The sequence below is a fragment of the Bombyx mori genome, chromosome 25, assembly GCF_030269925.1.
Source record: "Bombyx mori chromosome 25, ASM3026992v2".
NCBI lineage: Eukaryota > Metazoa > Arthropoda > Insecta > Lepidoptera > Bombycidae > Bombyx > Bombyx mori.
The window spans coordinates 4,634,330-4,656,473 of NC_085131.1; the positions used below are offsets into that span (position 1 = coordinate 4,634,330).

A 22,144-nucleotide genomic window follows, 5' to 3' on the forward strand; every position below is an offset into this window, starting at 1 on the left:
TTATTTCGGATATGTTCGGACTTCACTGTTTTCATGGTCGCGGCTACGTCTACGATTCGCGAAAACCGAAGGAAATACTAGTTTTAATAGTTCTGCGTGCGAAGAAAACCTTTGTCGTATCTCAGTATGACGACTAATACGCTGGGGTACCTATTTATTCAGCCACACAAATAATTCCAACTCAACATTAAACCGAAGACCAAAGTGCTTCCTTATCACTATCTACTTATATAATTAAAAGTATTTTTTTTTATCTGTAACCAAGAACAAATGTATAGAGCTATAATGAAACAACTATTTACTAAAACTCTGAAGTACACTCCCTACCTACAAAACCTTGATTTACAAATCAAAAACAATATTTTTTTTTTTTTATTGCCGTTGTCATTTATTGAACTTTGAAGATGGTTGGACGAACAACGCAAATCGCGGTATTCTCCTTGAGAATTGAGGTCTCAAGTCTCGTCTGTATTGTCAACAGCTATCCTGCCTCTCAAACTGAATAGACAAGTTGATTATACCCGTGCATAGCGGTGGACTCTGTCCATTCTAGAAAATTGGACATTATTGAAAAGCATAAAAATCACTAATGAAATCTCTTTTAGCGATACTTCACTAATTTATTATTATTTTATTAAATGTTTCCATTATTTTTAAAATCTATGCAACCTACTCAAAGATGGTCTTTAATATAATTACCGAAATTAAAAACATATAGTAGGCTTCGTCGGCTACGGCGCGCCCAAGGAAAATTCCCTAGCTACACCCGTGATTGTGCAATGGAAGGTTTTCCTATTGCCCTAAGGGATCCCAATAAATACAAATGTACCTATAAATAACTCAAAGAGAATAACTAATATTTTTCCTACGGTACTAAAAGAAATAAATACCAATTCTTTTATTCATTCCGTGTTATTAATAACTGAGACACGCCCTGCACATAATTTAAACTTCCAATAAAAATAATTCAATTCACAACCATTATTGATCATATCCATTTAGGTGATGAGAGCCTTGCGTGCGAAAAATGACATTCTAATTTGAAAAAGTAGCTTCGGGTCGTGTATTCCATTTGTTAATTACCAACAAACAATTTTATACTAATAAACATGACTAGGAATCTACAATCGTTCATTGAGCAAGCACGTCACAATAACAAAATTTACTTTTTCATTTACCCCTACCAATGTAAACACGTGCGTACAATACAAAGTTAGACCGGTATTCTCATGCTGTTTTAATGTTAACATCATATCATTCTTCGTTCAGCCTCACCGTGACATGTTCCATCGGAGCGTGAATCCTGAGTTTACACAAACCATTCATGACTATGATTACGAGATTCGTTAAAAATTAAAAATTTAAAATGTCGGACTATTTTAATATGAGTGCGAGTAAAATGAGTGAAGGCCCAGAAATTCAATTGTTCAAGGATACGGGGAAAGAACAATTATTGAAATATCAACTTATTGCTTACATACTCGGAACATTGATTGTTTTAAGCAATCTTGTCGTTGTTGTATCGAGCGGATTGATACTAAAAAAAGGTCAGTATCCTTTAATAGTACCTATTAGGATCTACATAAAATATAAAACAATCAATTGGACAATAGAACGAAATCTTTCTTTTGTTTGTTAACAAATATACCTATGTTTTTTGAATCATTCAAAGCAGTGACACTAGAGCGATAATTGAAAATTAATGACCTGAAAATTCTTCATAAGAAGAATGTAAATAGTTTTAACCACAGATAAAAGAAAAGAAAAAAAAGTTGTTAGATGTTGTTGAGACCGCAGTGTCACGGGTGCTAAATTTGTAATTTTAATTCAATAAAAAAGTACAAACGACCCACTTGTGACCACTATTTTCATAAGTACCTAATTTAATTAGTAAATTAATATTCCAGTTCTCTACTTTTCGTTGAGTTAACAAGCTCTTCTTTTTCTTTTAGTTTTTTAGTATATTTAATCATTTCGATCAAGAGGATTAGCATTTACCATCGTCCGCCGTATTTATTGTATTGTACAGTTTACCTGTATAAATAAAATACTTTTTTTTATCTTAGATACTTAGACGCCAAAACAACAAAATTATGATATTATCGTCGGTCCTTAGATAATTGTGGGATGTCTTGAAATTGCGGAAAATTATGTTGAAAGATTATATTATTATGTCGATAGATAAAATCGCTTGAGGATTCACTTGTGAAGCTAATAAAAGCACATTAAAAATCTTGTTAGTTAATTGTTCCATTGCGGGGTCAAAAGCGCACAAATGTAAATGCACACTTTGGTGTACTTTTTTTGTAAAATATTACATGTGTACTTCTTTCGGGATAATAAATAACCTATAAACAGGTAATAAGCTAAACAGGTTCACCCTGGCTCTCGAATGATCTCTTAACAAATGTATCTGTAATTAGTTTAATCTGTTTTAAAAAAACGGACTACTAAGTAATTTCTAAAAAAAGGTCAAACTTCGTATGTCGCGGTTATTCTATTTCCGCGGACAGATCCAACTCTCTCCACACTTTCGTGACTTCAATTCCTCCAATTCCTCATTTGGAGTACAATCCCTTGATATTTTAGAACTATGTAGAATATACTAATTTATTTACCCGCACAAGAACCAAGGTCCGCTCAAGGTGATCAAGGTATATGAAGAAAATTATAAAGGTGATGATAAAAAATGCAAATATTTTATTAAAGACGATTTTCATTTAGGCCTTTAAGAGCCCTCTATGGAGAAGAGCTTAGTAGCCCTTGACTTTGACAACGCCTCAAACTCCTACTCCTCCTTGTTGATGTCTTCGGGCTCTGGTATAACCACTTAGCACCAGGTGGGCCGTGAGCTCGTCCATCCTTCTTAGTAATAAATAAAAGTACCGGTCCAATTTGATGAGTAGACGGCGCCGCCAATCTCATGAGGGACTGACCGCAAGTATGTGCATCCGCAAAGGTAGCCTTTTACCATCGCGTCGGTTTGTCACCAATCCAATATAGGTACTTCCCAAAGTAACTATTCTCGGTCAGCACCTGCAACATTCGGAATGTTAGAGTTTCACGTCACGATTCCCGCAGTCCCAGAAATAATGGATAATCCTGAAACACCTCATAGTAGAGCTATTGGGGACACAAAAAGAATTCTCGGGTAGTACCCAAATTTAGTATTTTAAAAAAGTTGATATTTTCCATACAGCTGTGCGTTTCTGGTATATACCAGTCGGTCGTCGTGGCCTTAAGGATAAGACGTCCGGTGCATTCGTTGTTGCGATGCACCGGTGTTCGAATCCCGCAGGCGGGTACCAATTTTTCGAATGAAATACGTACTTAACAAATGTTCACGATTGACTTCCACGGTGAAGGAATAACATCGTGTAATAAAAACAAAACCCGCAAAATTATAATTTGCGTAATCACTGGTGGACCTCTTGTGAGTCCGCACGGGTAGGTACCACCGCCCTGCCTATTTCTGCCGTGAAGCAGTAATGCGTTTCGGTTTGAAGGGTGGGGTAGCCGTTGTAACTATACTGAGACCTTAGAACTTATATCTCAAGGTGGGTGGCGCATTTACGTTGCAGATGTATATGGGCTCCAGTAACCACTTAACACCAGGTGGGCTGTGAGCTCGTCCACCCATGTAAGCAATAAAAATAAAATAAAAAAATATATATATACAACAGCTACAAATAAATGAAATCCATAGGCTTTTTGTGTTATAATATTCTACAAGGACTATTATATTAAGGAATATACAGGAAATCGTATGAGTAGCTAAATGGAGTAGCTAGTGTAATTTTTTATAAAAGTTAATCTGAACTTAAATTTTAATCTTGAAATTTGGTGCTTTTTCTTTATTTTTAATTTGGGTACCACCTACGAAATATTTTTTTTATTTTTTTTATTTTGAGTCCCCCTAATATTAGGTGTTTCAGGATTATCCATTCTTTCTGGGACACCCTGTCTAATGTTATGTGTATATGTATATGTTTTACATACGTTTTTAATTCGTTAATTTCCAAAATTCTTCCTCAAGTTTTTTGCGTTTTTTCATTAGAAAAATGTGTCTCATCATCAAAAAGCCACACCTGGTTTCCTTTGAAAATAGTTCCGCAACGAAAATGATAATATGCACATAATTTTCACGTTAACTGTGTTAATTAATAGCAATACCAATCAAACTCTGTAAGATAATTTAACTTTTATTAGTGTAGTTATTTAAACTACGGCTTAATTGCTAAGCTACATCTTGTTTTTAAATCAACAACGATTTAAATATAAACGATTAAAACAACTATCGGCTCCATTCAAATCAATCAATTACACATTACAACGCTTTTGACGTCATTGTGAATTCTCAACGATCGTTGTTTCAAAGAATTGTCAGAATAAGGTTTTTTGAAGCGTCTGCAAAAAAAGAACAAAACAAAAAGCTATTAATTCGGGTAGAATTTTGTTTGTATATTACAATTGCCTATATTTTACAATACTAATTATTATTAGTCTCGTTATAAAGGGTTCAGATATATCTACTCTAGATATGAGATATGAGTTCTAAGGTCTCAGTATTTACAGTACAACAGCTGCCCCACCTTTCAAATCGAAACGTATTACTGCTTCACAGCTGAAATAGGCGGGATGGTACCTACACGTGCGGACTTATAAGATGTCCTACCACCGGTAATTACCCATATTATAATTATGCGGGTTTGATTTTTATTACACGATGTTATTCCTTCACCGTGGAAGTCAATCGTAAGCATTTGTTTTCCTCACCTCTCTAAATTTCTTATAATTATTATTATTGTTACTATACATAGTAGACCGTTGTTGGTTTGAACTGGTGTCCCGGGCATCGAGGTAGAATCCCCAATTTTTTTCCTACCTAAGATGGCAGCCTTGAGAGCTGGGCTCTGAGCTCGCCCACCCATCTAAACAATAAAATATATATATTCGATAGAACGCAAACATTTTCATTGACATTCACAGCCATTACGGAGTTTTCAATTAAACATAATTATGTGTCGTAAGTACCTATACTAAAATAATCTACTAAAACATACTGATTTGTTTCCAATCTCGAATACTTATATAAGTATTCGAACATCTACGTATATGCGGAAGCAACACCGCTGACCTAGAAGAGTAGGTTTGTCAAATATTTAATCATGTCATATTTTGATCAACATCAAGGCCAATGAAGCAGTAAAAGCTAATATTCCTTTATTAATACTAGGTATGAAGCAGCCGTTTTACAATACTGGCCATTTGAAACGTGATTTATGTTTGGGTGGCAAAAATAACCACTTCGCTAGCCGATAAGGGTGCATATTTTGATAGATTGAAAAAAAAAATAAAAAAAATACTGTAACATTCTCTGTACTAAACGGTAATTTTCTTGGTAGACTCAAAATTATTCGCACTCGACTACTACATACTAATAGAAAATAGCTCTGTTACGTTTTCACGCACAAACCGTTCAATTGGCTTTAACAAAATTTGGTATTGAAATAATTTGAACTCTAGAAAAGAATATACATTACATTTTATCCCACTGCTGAAGATTGATCTCTAATCACGCGTTATAAAAAATGTAATCCAGCATGTTAAATTACGAGCAGAAAGATAGTTACTTTTTAAAAAAACAGCGACAAAAAACTATTATTCTATGGTTCAATTATGAATGGCAAAGTAATGTTTTAAACAAGGCCGTTTCTTCATTTGAAAACTAAGCCTTACCAGCGATATCGTTGCGTATGGAAGTTTTAACTGACAAAAAAGTTAAGTAGGTACTTATGTAATAATTTTCCTTAACTTTAAAATACAAGCACACTTTAGTAATTTACTAGTGGTCCCGCAGTAGTCGAAATTCGACTATAATTAATTGGAATTGTAAGCTTGTACACTATTATGATTGTATTTTATACTTCTATAATCACAAATTTCGCCAAGACTAAACTATAAAAAAATATTAACAAAGACAAACAATATTAATCTATTCTCAATTTGACAACAGACGTCAAGAACAAAAGTTTGACAATAAATAGTATGCATGCGTGTGTGCGTCAAATACCTGGTATGTAGTGTGTGTAATGTTTTCTTTATTGATTTAATGTAACTTTTATGCATTATTTTAAAAAAATATTAGCATTGTGCACTTCTTCTCTATATTCTCTATAAGTGTGGAAAATTTCATACTCCTCCGTCCGCGCAATTTTCGTAAAAAGGGATACAAAGTTTTTGCTTCACGTATTAATATATAGATTCTCTTTGATTTTCACGAGCCTTTGAAATAATCAAAACTACTTTCACGGTTTAATCTCGCTTTTTTTTATTGTCATTATATTATTTCTGACTTTTCGCATACTTTAGTTGTTGTAGTCACGGACTAAAGCGTTATTCGTCGGCTTTTGAATATTCTGCTAACAACTACCATCTCCTCCTCCTTGCGTCGGTTTCCTCATTACTGAGGGTCGTGGTCATGGCCTTGAAACATTGTTTTTTATAGTGCACCGCCATCTGTTCCTATCTGCAGCTGAGTGCAGAGCATCGTGCACTGTGGTATCCAGGGCTGCACGAATTTGGTCCGTCCAACGGGTCGGGTTCCTGCCTCTTGGTCGCTTGCCCTCGACCTTTCCAGTGATTTATCTATTTGTCTAAAAATAATATTTCTAGACCTTAAAGAAAATATAGATAATATAATACATACAACATACAATATAATACATACAATATAATACATAATGCATACAACGCATTGTAATAATATCAACAGAATACAAAATAAACTTAAAGTTGTCATTCGGGTTAGGTACCTAATCGTAACCATCCGTGCGAGGTCAGCATAATACCAATTATTTATTTTACCAATAAAGGTAACTTATACGTATGAAGTGGCACTCCTATGTTTTTTGTTTTCGTAATTTCACTAAAACGTCGTATATGAGTTTATATAATACACCTATCTTCCGATTTTCAAGGCGTGATCGGAGTGGTGATAAAGCCTACAGTAAAATTATTGTTCTCGATGGCGTAAAAGTTAATTAAAATTTGTATGCAGTTGGAACAGCGCCCCTAGCGGCAAACGTAGGCAAACGTTCCAACTTCATACAAATTTGATTTAACTTTTACGCTATCGAGAACGGTAAAAAAACTTGTACTAAGAACACAGCTGGGCCGTGAGCTCTATCATCCATCTAAGTAACAAAAAAATAATTAAAGTAACAAGAAAAATGTTGCGGTCGAATAATAATAAAAAACCCTCAACACGGCTTTTGCATTTTTATTAAATACTAGCGACCCGCCCTCGCTTCGCTTCGGAAACATTAAAACACACATGAAACCAAAAAAATAAAATAATTTTTTTTTTAAAAAAAGTAGCCTATTTTCTTCAGACACAATGTCGGCTTCTAATGGAAAAAGAATTTTTCAAATCGGTCCAGTAGTTTCGGAGCCTATTCGAAAAAAAACAAACAAACAAATCTTTCCTCTTTATAATATTAGTATAGATACTCGAGCATGACACTGTAATTAAACGCGAAGGTTTGATTTAAAATACACGATTTTGTAGGCCAATAAATTAATTCGCTAACAAATTACATACTGTTAATAGTACTTCACATATGTATGCCTAGCTAAGTAAATGAAATTACCTGGAAATACACATTTTTTATACTATCATCATGCAAAGTTTTTTTACCCGCTTTATATTAGCTTCACTTGTATGTATGTTTGTAACTGACTCCTTTAGACGCGATTTTGACCCACTTTAAACGGCCAGATTTCATTCAAACTTTGTAGATTTATCGAGGACCGATGACAATACACTAATTTGATAATTTGAAGTCGTATTTATTTCATTTAGGACCGAAGATCGCTGGTCCAGACCTTGCCACTTAGTTTGACTGGGGCTTAACCAGCAATGGAAGGTTTACTAACAGCTGAAAGGCAGCCGCTTCGCGAGTGCATAACTATCAATTACTATACAGTATACACGCTACGTCCAATACCGTCCCTAAAATACTAGCAACTACTTATACACAATTTTCACAGAATCGGATAGACGACCAAACCATATTAAGCAAAATAGTCATTTTTAAATACTATAAGATTAATTAAAAACACCCACAACCTTCCTTTGCTTCAGTATGATAACTTATAAAGCCTTTATACCTTTCAAGTTCAAATGCTTAAATTTCGAAGATCTATGCTTTTGACTTTGTAGCGGTCGCGTAACATAGAACAGCAGATATTTCACTAATGCCCGAACGCGCTAACGATATTTTCAAGATAGGTTTCCATCTGTACAAGTTCCAAAAAGTTACACTCGGACCGTCGAACTGCTGAGCAACTTTTACCGCTCGGTGGAAGACCTTCCCCTTGTGGATTACCCTGTGTGGTGTCGTGGAACACCGGATAAGAACGAAGTTCCTTAATATAAAAATATTAATTTTAAGTTCTATTCGAGGTATAAAGAAAATAAAACTGGAGGTTTCGCAACAACCCACGATTATTCGGTAACGTGCGAACTTATAGTGGTACACTTCATTCACGGTTGTTTACATAAGAGTTAGTGTATTGCGCAAACGAACACTCTGAGATCGTAGTTAATGAATGATAAAAAAATATGTTATTTTTGTACGTTATTACAAAGATAAGTCGTACTCTGTGTGCATTACTAATAAAATCTTACGTTACGGACGTTTTTTCCATAAGGAACTTCGTTCCAAAATTTAATAAAAACAAATCTAATGAAATACTAAAATAGTCAATGAACGAAATAGAGCGATTAGTTAATAGTGGCGAAACTGCATGTTTCGTGTATTTAAAATTAACGACTAACAGTAGGATCTTAAAATACCTTCAAAACATTGCAAGTTCTCCTTAAACTAGTTTGATCGTTATGAAAAAATCTGAATGTTTTTGTGACTTAATTTTGTTTGGTTGCTGAGCAAACTTCACACTTGGTCAGTGAAGCGAAATAATAAGTACCATATGAAATATAACGTCTTTTTATGATAATAATATATTCGCTTAAAAGGCTTCCAGCTTCTGGTTTCATATTCAAGACTAGTGGAGTGGCCCCGTAGTAGTCGAAATTCGACTATAATTAATTGAAATTATAAGTTTAAACACTATTATGGTTCTATTGTCAAACACTATTATAATTCGATAATATAATCACAGTATTCGCCAAAAGTGCACTATTGATCAATAATATTAAAGACAAACAATATTAATTTATTTTCAGTTCGACCACAAACTTTAAACAATAACAAAAGTTTCCCAATTGACAGTAAACAAAGAGTATATTTTTATGTATGTGTTTGTAGTGTGTGTATTGTTTTCTTTATTGATTTAAAGTATCTTTTATGCATTATTTAAAAAAAAAATATTAGCATAGTGCACTCCTTTTCTATAAATATTCTTTATAAGTGTGAGAGATTTCATGCTCCTCCGTTCGCGCAATTTCCGGAAAAGGGGTACAAAGTTTTTGCTTCACGAATTTATATTTAGATATAGAAAGAAGAAACCTTGTAACATGAATAATATCAATTTGATCAATGGAAACGGACAAGTGCTTTAATCAGATGTAGAATTCTGTTTTTAAATTTATTTATTTTTATTGCTTCGATGGGTGGACGAGCTCACAGCCCACCTGGTGTTAAGTGGTTACTGGAGCCCATAGATATCCACAACGTAAATGCGCCACCCACCTTGAGATATAAGTTTTAAGGTCTCAAGTATAGTTACAACGGTTGCCCCACCCTTCAAACCGAAACGCATTACTGCTTCACGGCAGAAATAGGCAGGGTGGTGGTACCCACCCGCGCGGACTCACAAGAGGTCCTACTACTAGTAATAAAATGATCGCCATTAGTTAGATAACAAATAGGTAAATAATTTAAAAACGTTAACGATAGATAGTAGATAGGATATGGTACACGGGTAGGTACCACCGCCCTACCTATTTCTGCCGTGAAGCAGTAATACGTTTCGGTTTAAAGGGTGGGGCAGCGGATATATTATAAAAACTGAGACCTTAGAACTTATATCTAAAGGTAGGTGGCGGTATTTACTTTGTAGATGTCTATGGGCTACGGTAACCACTTAACATCAGGTGAGCCGTGAGCTCGTCGACCATCCTAAGCCAAAAAAAAAACGAGTACACATATCCTGGCTGTTTCGCGTTAGGATACTCGTGTACATTTTGCTTCTTCGTCATTACACTCTTGTAGCCCAGAGTGGCTATGATATCACATATCATAACACAGTGAAGAGTTTTACAAACCGGCGCTATTCTTCTCCTCCGGCTGCGCGTCTGAAGCTGTCGTGCAGGTAGAAAATTTTTTGGTCTGGTCAGTCCATCTTACGGGAGATAGATCTCCCGTATATATAGATAGGTATAGAATACCTTTACTATGACAATAAAATGAAGTATATTATAAAATAAAAACTCATATAACTGCAAAATTCATAAATAACGTATTGGTCTTGTCCAGGACACCGTTCTCGTCGAACCCGTCGCCGCGTCGCTCCCGCCGAAGGGTTCAGCGAGTAAACTAACCCATTGACACAGCCCACTGAGTTTGTCGCCGGATCTTCTCAGTTGGTCGCGTTTCCAATTCGATGGTAGATTCTGCGAAGCACTGCTCTTGTTAGGGCTAGTATTAGCAACGCCCCCAGATTAGAGCCCCGTAAGCTCACTTACTCGCCCGGTGAATCTGGTATGACCCCTCGAAGTCACTAGAATAGGTAGGAAAAAAAAAAGTTCTTATTCATTGCCAAGCCTTCGCCGCGTTCAATCTTCGTAAAAAAATCCAACTAATCGACCCGATCGTTATCGTTCTAATCTGTAAACTACTCGTACTATTTATGGTATCAAAAGACTATACGTTGAACATGAAGCGTATAAAACCTGTCCAATTAAATAATAGCATTAACAATATAAAGTCGTTCCTATTTTTTAAACTCACAACCTGTTCTGCTAGTCTTTTTTACATCATATTACTTATACAGCTCATAATTTGTACATTTTACATTATTAACTGTTGTTTATTGTTCTATTTACATATGTCTAACATACTAAAAGCCTTAACCTGTCACAACATACCTATTATTACGACCATTTTCAATCGCTAGTTTCGTGCTAGTTAGTTTCGTTAGTTAAGAACTCTATTGCGGAGTTTACATTACGAAATTAGTGTCATGCATGTTGAACTCAGTTTCACGAAAGTAGTTTCGATATATGCGAAAGTAATTTCGTTAAAAAATTAGTGTCGCGAAATCCACAGTATCGCAGTAGCCATGGCGCCTTCAGCATCGAAGCTATAATTTGCTATATTCAATGTAGCTAAAGAAATGCTTATATACTTATAAAATTAAAAAAGGACTATCAAGAAAAAAAAAAGTTGGTAGATTCGAGGATGGTCAACAAGAAGGCATTAAGGTGCAATGAAGTTAGTCTCTGAATTAGCAGATGAAGATCCTGAGAGTTATAAAAACTATTTTCGAATGAGTGAAGATAATTTTGATTTTTTACTGTAGGTTTTTCGGGTCCCAGGGACACCCTTGTCGCTGGTATTCATTAATAAGATCTAATTTTTTCCTGTACTCCATCGTTGGTTTGCCATTTTCAAGGCTTGAAGCGCGTCCGAACTAACAATACACACGTCCGCACAGCGCAGGCCCTTTCGCGACATTAGTTTCACGTCGCGTCTACACTATGAAATTAGTTGTATGACACTAATTTCACCAAAAAATCGCGCAGGTCACGAAACTAATTTGCATGCATGAAATTAATGCATGCATTACGAAAGTATTAAATTACACGTGAAACTGTTGGTAAAACTAATGTCACGAAATTAGTTTCACGACACTAATTTCGTAATGTAAATTCGGCTTATTATAAGCTCTGGTTATATTATTGCCCAGCTATTTATGTTGTACCGTCAGCAAACTACCATCATGTCCATTAAATTTTTCAACCCCGGTAATTAGGTTGACCATTCATGCGGTCATTCCACTTATTCTTGTTTGCTAAAGTTATTCAGCATAAATAATGTTATTCAGGATGCGACTTGTAAACGGACGTAGAAAATAACACATAGGTGATAATTGAATATAATTGTAATGTGTATTTAAAGAAGGTCAGAAAATTGCGTGTATTTTACGACTACAAGAGAATTTCTAAGGAATCGAGCAATTAAAAAATTAAGACTTATATTGAAGTGACAGATGAGCCAATTAGACAGTTTCAAGCTGCGTACTAAGTAGCGATTTTATAAAAAAACCTTGTATGATTTTGTTGTAGGTCAGAAACCAAAGAGCACGTACCTTCTGCTGGGCAATGTCTCGCTTGCCGACACAATTGTCGGCTTTTCCCTTATATTCGGAATGTCTATGGAGAACACCATAAGTTCTAATGTACTATGCATCTTTCAAATTGGTAAGAACCAGCCTATTTCTCATTTAAAAATGAAATTATAACCTAATTATTTAATAACCAGCTATTGAATAATCGTGGAATTGTTCCTCAGGTATGCTTGCTTGCCCTGTGATGGTGTCACTATTCAGTGTTGGTCTAATAGCTGTCGATCGCTATATCTACATTCTGCACGGCTTGTACTACGGAAGATGGTTCAATACAAAAAGAGTAAGAATCGGTATACTCTGCACGTGGATTATTAGTAAGTCGATTTATTGATTCAAATACATAAGTTAAATTTCACTGTTTTCTTTATTATCTTTCTCGTAGGTCTCACTTTGGGATTCTTGCCTGCGACCGGCTGGAAAAACGAGGAGCTTTTGTATACAAGGTGTTATTATGTGGCACTGTTTCCTGGTATCTTAGTGTTGCTGAACTCTGTCCTTAGCATCATTCCAATTATTGTTGTGGCAGTGCTGTACTCTATTATACTGTTTAGAGCTTTGAAGAACGTGAAGAATCTTAAGGCCGCGAAAAATGATGAAAAACCAAAATTAGAAACACCTAAGCTAAGAATGTATCGTGGAACCGTTAACGAGAATAAAGTAAAAACACAGTTCTGTAGGAGTTCAACTAGTGTAAGCGATATTAGCGTTCACAGGAGTTCTTCGTTTCATTTAAGTCGAACGAATCAAACTCCAAAGTCGAGAATTAAAATATCTACAAAATCCAAAAGCATCGATGATCTCACAAGTGACAATGCAAACATTCTACACGACTACCGTGACAGTAAAAATAATGATGGCCGAACGCACGAATCTGGACACGAATCCAAGTTCAGTGTTTACACTGTAGAATCGAATCTTTCTGATAGAAACTCATCGCTTGCTGACGCAAATAATACATCGGATTTGGAGATCAATGTAAACAACAGATCTAATAGTAATGTTAAATCGAAAGAACCAAACAAATGGAGGGCTATAACCGTTGTAATGTTAACATCCGGAAGTTTTATAGTAACGTGGCTTCCTTTCTTCGTGGCCGTAATATTATTTGTGTTCTGTGAAGACAAGCTGAAGAATCAAAAATGTATTGAATTACGACGTTTGATTGAAGGCCCTCTGGCTACTTTAGCATTTGTTAACAGTATTCTGAATCCACTGATATACGCTTGGTGGCATAAAGGATTCCAGAGGTCGGTGCGTGCATACTACCATAAATATGTACACAAATTCACGTGCTATTTCGGTAGATGATGTAGATATTAAGATATTATGGCTATTTTAATTTGTTATTTATTCAACCACGAAGCCACGGGAATACTGTAGTGTGTTATTTAAGGTGCAAACCATGACACGTGGAAAACGTAAAAGTAAGCATTATGTGTGTTATGTATTGTTGAAATACCAACAAAATTGTGAAAATAAAGTTTAATAGATTTAAATTAATGACTTTCAATTTATGACACACTGAGCCCGAACTATTTATATAAAACAAATACAATAATAAATCAAATACAATAAAATAATACGTCAGCGTAGAGAGGAGAGAGCGCTTACTACCTTGTTTTCTCTTTTGGACTCTGCCTCTTCACCCTCTTACTTAAAATCGCATTTTAAATACTTGAACGCAAGCCATGACAAAATTCTACGTTCTTCACATAATCGTCTCTTACAACGTCCTATCCATCGCTCAGATTTTTTACATTCTTCTTTCTTTGTACAGTCCATAATATTATGGAATTCGCTTCCCAAAGAAATCAGGATGATCAGCAATCGCTTTACTTTTAAACTCAAAGTTCGCGAATACATCCGCAAAAAACTGGAAGAATCATCTCCAAACTAATTTATTTCATTTTTCAATTATTATTATTGTATATTGTATATATATATATATATATATATATATATATATATATATATATATATATATATATATATATATATATATATATATATTTATATTTACTTTTAGCCATTCTTAACTATAATACTAAATTGTGTATTTTCATGTGTATATTATTGTGTGTAATTATGTGTATGTATGTATTTTACTATTTTATACATAGGTATATTGAATTGTAGTATGTGTATTCTATAATACTGAGATATTATTTTAAGGAAGATTTTTGTTTTGAGTTTGTTCTTTTTTTTTGTTTTGTTGTTGTTGTTTGTTATTCTTTTGTCAATGCACCTACCATGCATTATCTCTGCACCACCCTATGGTCGACTGGAAGAGAATGCCCATGGCATTAAGTCCGCCTGTGTACAAGTTTTGTTTTGTGCATAAAGTATAAATAAATAAATAAATCTCATCTTAAAATTAAATGAATATAATCAAGTTGAATGATTGATTTTAATGGTAAACAGGGCAATAAAAAACACATATTTTACCAGCAACTAATTATATTTGATATCGTGGTCTAATTAATCAAAGATAATATTATGCAAATTTGTCAAAATACACACTGCGTCGCTGGTATTTATTTTACGATATTTACAAAACAGTGGTCAGTCATAAAACTTTACAACTTAATTCAATTTATAGCTAATTAAGAAACGTATAAAAAGTATAACTAAAACAAACACGAAATCTAGTTATGCACAGAAGTATTATTTGGCACAAACATATCATCATTCTCCTGCCCAGTCACCTGGGGTCGGCGCAACAAATTTTCTCTTTCCATACTCTTCTATCATATATCATTTCTTCGCTCACTCCCCTCTTACACATATCATCTTTCACGCAATCCATCCATTTCTTCTTAGGTCTACCTCTTCCTCTATATTCTTCCACGTTCATAGTTAACATTCTCTTACCAACCTCATTTTCATTTCGTCTCATCACATGTCCATACCATCCCATCCCACAATCTGGCACAATGATATAAACAATCTAAATAAACTTAATTAACGTAGTGAGCACAAATTCTAACCGCAGGCGATCCGTTCTGACTGTATACCGCGCAGTATGCTATCCGGTTCCAAAAAATTGAATAACTGTTTTACCAAATACCATAAGCTTGTGTTTCAATGCATACGGCGTTTCTCAATCATGTCTTATCTCTTCGGCCATATTATCTAATAACCAAATGCCTGTCGCGGATATATAACCATTTAATCTAATATTTTTCTTTAATATGAAAATCTGGATGTTTGTCCACCCACCAGAGCTGTTTGTTTATTTGTATAAATTCCTAAGGCTCCCACCTGGGAGCAGAGGGCTTCACCATTATTGCGCAGTCGCAATAGGTTTTGGGCTACGCGCTTTACTTGAGACCAAGTTAGCCCAATTTTCTTCATCTCCGTTGCCACAGTGCGCGGCCTGGTCAATTAGGGACAGAATACTTTCCACCCACCCGGGCTAGCACGCACACATTATTGTCAGTGGCATATGAGGTGCCGGATTAACCCAATCTTGGAGCCGTAACTTTTGCAAAATGCTCGCGAGTCTCTTAATACTCGTATTTAACTCTATAGTATCTTGTGGGCCTTAGGCAGATCGAATGAAATCAATTCGTTTTAATGAAATTATAATAATCCTTGCTCTTTTATGCACGCCATACAACCATCTAATCTTATAACTTTAACAGGTTCTTCATCTTTCTATCTTGCTCAAGAGATGTTTGGTCGCGACTCTTATATCTTACATGATCCATCTGCTGCAAACAGATTAATCTAATGAATTGTGCTATAGTACGCTTTTGACGATCTTTCCCCGAGACAGATCAAAATATCGTTTTTAACTTTTTTTAATAAGGCTCTAATCTATACACTAAAACAGGCCTTAGGGTCTTATAAAGTAAGTTTATGTTTAAGTCTAAATAAAGTAATTTAAAATATTCTTTCGCACCACCATCTTCGCATCTTTTGCATTTTCTATACCTTTTTTTCGACCAAATTTAAATTAATTCTAACTGATATGTATTATTCCATGGTAATTAGTGGCAACTGATAAACGGAACGTTGACTTTTCAAAATATTTTTTTACAACCGCCAATTAAAGGGCAATAAAATTTATCACATTATTTCATAAATTATCGTCGAATTTATCGTTAAGATTATTTGTAATCAGGGAATAATAGATGTAAAACTGAGTTACCTGGTAAACTTAAGGTCAGTTTACAAAATGCAGTTACTCATATGTGTTCTACTTTTCGGGGCAGCCCTGGTTCAGGGTCGCCATGAAAAATATGAAGGGTGAGTCTCTTGTATTATTTCGTAACATATTGTGTTAAGTGAATTAGTATTATTTGTATTTACACTATTCTTCTTGAACTTATCAGTTTTAATAGGCACAAACGTGATAGACAAGAATACCACATTCAGATCCAAAGAGTTCACCTACACACACGTGATGAACTTTGTTACTTGCGCGTGTAACAACACTTTTAGAGAATATTTTTTTAAGTACCGTTTCAAACAAATAAATAACTTTACATTTTTCCTCGTTGCTGACTGACGAATTAACGCAAGCTTAAAAAGAAACACGAAAAAATCCGTCGCCCTAGAATCTATGTGGAAACAAGTTCTAGAAAATTCCATGACTTTACCTACGTCCGTGAATATTGTTATTATTGCCTAAAAATACATAGAAATAAGTCCAATCAAAGTAGAACAAAATTGTAAATATGTTAACTTATTGCAATTATAACAATATTGATTGAATCAAAATTTCTCAGTCACCAGTTATACCGTGTCTCCGGTCCAGCTACAGAATTCGAATATTTGGAAGCCTATTTAGATCTACTATCAACCAAATCAGCGGCTCGGTCGACCTCTGGACAACTCGAGGCTTTGGTTAGGTTATCTCCTGAAGAAAAACAAAAATGGCTTCCTCTTTTCGACAAGAAGAACATGGCTTACACAAAAGTTGTCGATAATTTGGCTGAGTGAGTTTCATTGACTTTTATTTTTATAGCACATGTTTTTACGGACATTCATAAATACACTTCGAACCCGTCGCAGCGTAGACATCCCAAAGTCACAGCCAGCGGCCCGAAAAAAAAAACAAAAGCATTATAAGCGACGGTTATCTGATAGCGTTTCAATATTGTGGAAAATTCGAGACTATAGAAACCGTCATTTGAGGCTTCAAAGGCGTAATGGGTGAGACTAGGAATAAAATCGCACGGGAGCTACCATTTTTCTTTACATATCTACGTAAGACGTGGTCACAGGTAATGAATTGAAGCCTAGATCCAACTATGGAGGGTAGAGGTAAGGAGAACCGTCTCATAAGGGAGAAACTTGAAAAAGTGTCCCACTTTCAGGACTAAATAACAGTTCCAAAATCCTCTAGAACGGCGCTAGCATAGGCACAGGGTATGATATGAATTGAGCAGTTGTTAACTGATTGAAGTATGCTGAGTTAGGACATTTAATATATTTAATGACTAGAGTAGTTAGTGACAGTGCAAATACAAGACCTCACATGTTGACGTAGTCCAAACTAATTTCGTCAATATAACCTATAATTATTGCTGTGGTAAAACGTGAAGACATCGATTGCATTTTCATAACAGCTTTAAATAAAATACTTTTTGTGATTTTGTGGTGCTTACAGTTTTTTCGTCCTTTTTTATTTCTCTATGTTATTCTATTAACTTTCAGCTCCTTTTTTTAAATTTACCTGATTGCTACTGTAGCGTCACTCTTATTTAGCAGATTTTAACGGACACTTTTTCACACACAGAGACGGTTCTCCTTACCTCTACTCTCCATAGATACAATTATCTAACCAAAAACAAATTCCAGAAACTCATAACAAATTTTCAGTGTCCTACGCGACGAAGAAGCACAAATCAATAGAGCCAGACACAATTCCAAAAGAAGTGGCCGTGCTATATCATTCAACGCCTATTACAGACACGATGAGGTAATTTTAACAAATTAAGCTAATAATACTTGATAATGTGCATAAAAAACAGCCCAATGATATGAAATTTTAATGTCACTGATATCTCAAATACGAAAATCAAAATACACAATACAATAATAACACAAAAAGTCGTAATGGAAAAATTAAACTACAATTAATAAAAAATACATTACAGCAGGTCCAGTACAATTTAAAAATAAGGCAATACAAGAGTTACACATTTTTATACAACCACGGCATCGTGGTCATTCATTCTGCTATATTGCGATATAACCTTGGGAGAGTTGGGTTGTTAACTCTCAACTTTTATACACATCCATTGCGGGTTCATAAACTTTTTTTTTTTACTGGTGGTAGGACCTCTTGTGGGTCCGCACGGGTAGGTACCACCGCCCCGCCTATGTCTGCCGTGAAGCAGTAATGCGTTTCGGTTTAAAAGGTGGGGCAGCCGTTGTAACTATACTGAGACCTTAGAACTTATATCTCAAGGTGTGTGGCGCATTTACGTTGTAGATGTCTATGGATTCCAGTAACCACTTAACACCAGGTGGGCTATGAGCTCGTCCACACATCTAGGCAATAAAAAAATAAATAAAAAATAAAATAAATAAAAGAATTCAACGATAAGTATTTATATGAGCTTGACTATCTAATTGAATATTGTTTTCTGTTTACTTTTAGGCTCTGGTTAACTGCCGTTTCGACTTGGGAATCTCACATTTTTACAATTTTTTTTATAAATTAATCGAACGATACGACTTTTAGATGAACGAGTACTTGGAATCATTAGCTGCACTGTACCCCGGTCTTGTGACAGTCATCAACGCCGGCCTCAGCTACGAAGGTCGACAAATCAAATACGTTAAAATTTCAACAACACGATTTGAGAACCTTCGGAAGCCGGTGATCCTTATCGATGCAGCCGTTCACGCTCGGGAATGGGTCACGCCTCCTGTCGCTCTATACATAATCCATCAGCTCGTCGAAGCCGTTGTCGACAGACGACTAACCGAGGGCATTGACTGGATCATCATTCCTATGGCCAACCCCGATGGCTACGAGTATACCATTGACGAGGTATTTCTAAATTATTTCCTTCCTTAAACATGACTCAAAAGTTCCCTAATCATGATTCTAATATCAATTTGTATGTAATAATCAAGAGTCCTCTTTGGAACGGGGAAAACAATTTACGTATTCATAAAATTCATTCGTTATAATAACGATGTTTTAGATTATATCAATGGCACGTCTCGGAAATTTAGTTAATGCAGTAATTTATTTCCATATTTCTGGGGAGTGTGTAGGGATTTAAGTATGAGGATAGGGATATATATAAGGAAATCCAATTAGATACGACTCGCAAATGATGTCAATTTAAACAGGTTTTTTGTATTTACGCAGTATAGTATTTGATGTAGTCAATGTCAAATAATTGTCGGTGCTTAGTTAGTAGTTCACAAAAACAATAGTCTCACCACAAGTATTATGTACTTAAGTATCCATTATTACGTACTATCATAATAATGGATATAAAAACAACGAGACAACTTGGATTTGGTCAGTCAATTTAGTGATATCATAAAAAAAAGTAGAAAACTATGAATAAGAATATTTTAAATTGCCGTAAGCCTTAAAATATCTAAGGAGTACATTGGCAGTCATGTATTTATTATATAGTGTGTAGTCAAGGGTAATTTTGCAAGTTAAATTTTTGACTTGGCGATTGATTGAACAAATACTTTTTTTGGACTTTAACGCGTGAATCAGATCACGACCCACATGTTGTTTAGTGGTGAACGAAGCCCTCAGACATCGTCTTGAGACATGAGGTTTTAGTCTCAATTGTATAGTTAAATAGTTGTCCCACCAAACAAACTGGAATGCACGATAGCTCCTAAAATTGGTACCTGTATGCGAGATTTGATCACCGGGAGTAAACGGAACGCCTTATCCTTCAAAATGCTTGACAAACAATTTATCCTAAGCTTGAAGGCTAAACAAATAAATCTACCACGACATGAATAGGTACTGTTTTATTATACGCATAGACGCACATACCATTGATTTAAAAAAAATATTATTAATTAAAAATTTAAACTTTCGGTAAAATTCTATCACAGCCCCTATAATGCCCTATAGAGCCTAATAATGTTGGTGCGAGTTGTTTTAAGGAACATCAATATTTCAATCATAACATAGAGTCAACATAGATTAGAGTATACTTTATTATTCACTAAAAAGTACTAAAAACATCAATATACGAATAGAGCTGACTTAATTAACAGACAATACTATGTATGTACATTGGGTGGCCTTATCGCTAAAAGTAATCTTTAGCAGACGAACCGTTTTCGAAAAAGCCTAACCCATAAACAAAGACCACTGAGTTTCTCGCTCGGTCGCGATTCGGATCCGGTAGTAGATTCTGCGAAGCACTGCTCTTGCTAGGGCTATTGTTAGCAAATTCTTTTAGGTCGAGCCCGTGAGCTCACCTACCGTCCGGGCGTAGCTGAATTAGCCCTCTAGGCTACCAACGAATATGTAGGGAAAAAAATAAGCATATGAAGACATTGTGGAAAAGACATACCAACGCGGTTTTATTCATTACTTAAAAAGTAATTATTGTTTTTATCTTATCATAATTATTATTTAGGACCGCATGTGGCGTAAAACCCGATCTAGGTCACATCCCGAAGCGGACACATGCCCCGGAGTTGACGGCAATCGTAACTTTGACCACCATTGGGGCACAAGAGAAGCTAGCAAAGACCCTTGCTCCATCATCTTTGAGGGGCCCACGGCATTCTCGGAACCAGAAACCAGAATCATCAGAGACGTGGCTCTTCAAAATGTGGACAGAGCAGCCCTTTACATTTCCCTGCACAGCTACGGCAATATGTTCTTGTACGCTTGGGGGAACAACGGTGAGTTTTAATTCAATTCGACAATATTATGTAATCAGTCATTTATTTAAATCTAATATATATGTTCTTTAGTTTTCACGAGTCGTAGACACAATTAAGGCTGCCTTTACGGTTCTCCTTTTTTATTTTTTTTAAATTGTCGTTATATTATTTCTGACTGCGACAGTCAATCGTCCGTTAGCCCGAAAATTGTATTCAAAACTTCGAAAATGATATATTTAATGAGAACAAAAAAAAGCGAAATCAAATCGTAAATGTAGTTTTTTTATTTTTTATTGCTTAGATGGGTGGACGAGCTCACAGCTCACCTGGTGTTAAGTGGTTACTGGAGCCCATAGACATCTACTATGTAAATGCGCCACCCACCTTGAAATATAAGTTCTAAGGTCTCAGTATAGTTACAACGGCTACCGCACCCTTAATCGTATTACTGCTTCACGGCAGAAATAGGCGGGGTGGTGGTACCTACCAGTGCGGACTCACAAGAGGTCCTACCACCAGTTTTTTTTAATACATTTAAATCGACAGGTTCCCTGCCGAACAATGCTTTGGCTCTCCACCTGGCTGGAGTCAGAATGGCCGAGGCCATTGACAGGCTGGCTTTGGACAAAGCCGACCGTTACATCGTCGGTAACGCCGCACAGGTCCTGTACTTCACGTCGGGTACATCTCGAGACTGGACAAGGGCCATTGGTATTCCTCTTACGTACACTATGGAGCTCCCCGGATATGAATATGATTTCATTGTGCCTCCGGAATACGTAGAGCAGATAGTCACCGAAACATGGGCCGGCATAGCAGCGGGTGCTCATTTCGTTTTGTCCATATGGTAGAAGACGGTGATGTATAATATGACTGTACCAAATAAAATGCGTTACGTTACAAAAGGGAGTTTTTTTTTTTTAAATAA

General features: G+C 35.6%; 1 protein-coding gene and 1 long non-coding RNA gene across 2 annotated transcripts; one reads left to right on the forward strand and one right to left on the reverse strand.

The window, feature by feature from the left end:
• Positions 1-1,241: 1,241 nt before the first annotated feature.
• LOC101740853 (uncharacterized) lies at positions 1,242-22,121 on the forward strand. The gene is made up of 10 exons (XM_004923288.5): positions 1,242-1,547; positions 12,314-12,448; positions 12,540-12,689; positions 12,758-13,470; positions 16,502-16,626; positions 17,109-17,318; positions 18,205-18,304; positions 19,073-19,384; positions 20,964-21,234; positions 21,763-22,121. Exons 1-10 carry the CDS (start codon positions 1,367-1,369, stop codon positions 22,065-22,067), a joined length of 2,502 nt encoding a protein of 833 aa, XP_004923345.2. The 5' UTR covers positions 1,242-1,366; the 3' UTR covers positions 22,068-22,121.
• On the reverse strand, positions 2,699-5,891 carry LOC134201389 (uncharacterized). The gene is made up of 2 exons (XR_009976658.1): positions 4,000-5,891; positions 2,699-3,036 (listed from the first exon to the last, which is right to left on the reverse strand). It is a non-coding gene; the product is annotated as an uncharacterized LOC134201389 (long non-coding RNA).
• Positions 22,122-22,144: the final 23 nt, after the last annotated feature.

Bases quoted from the DNA above. Each gene is read 5' to 3' on its own strand.
- LOC101740853 (XM_004923288.5), top strand. From the start codon at position 1,367: ATGTCGGACTATTTTAATATGAGTGCGAGTAAAATGAGTGAAGGCCCA. The intron at 13,471-16,501 runs GTAATATTATTT...ATTTGTAATCAG, and splicing joins GGCTTCCTTTCTTCGTGGCC to GGAATAATAGATGTAAAACT. The intron at 16,627-17,108 runs GTGAGTCTCTTG...AAAATTTCTCAG, and splicing joins CGCCATGAAAAATATGAAGG to TCACCAGTTATACCGTGTCT.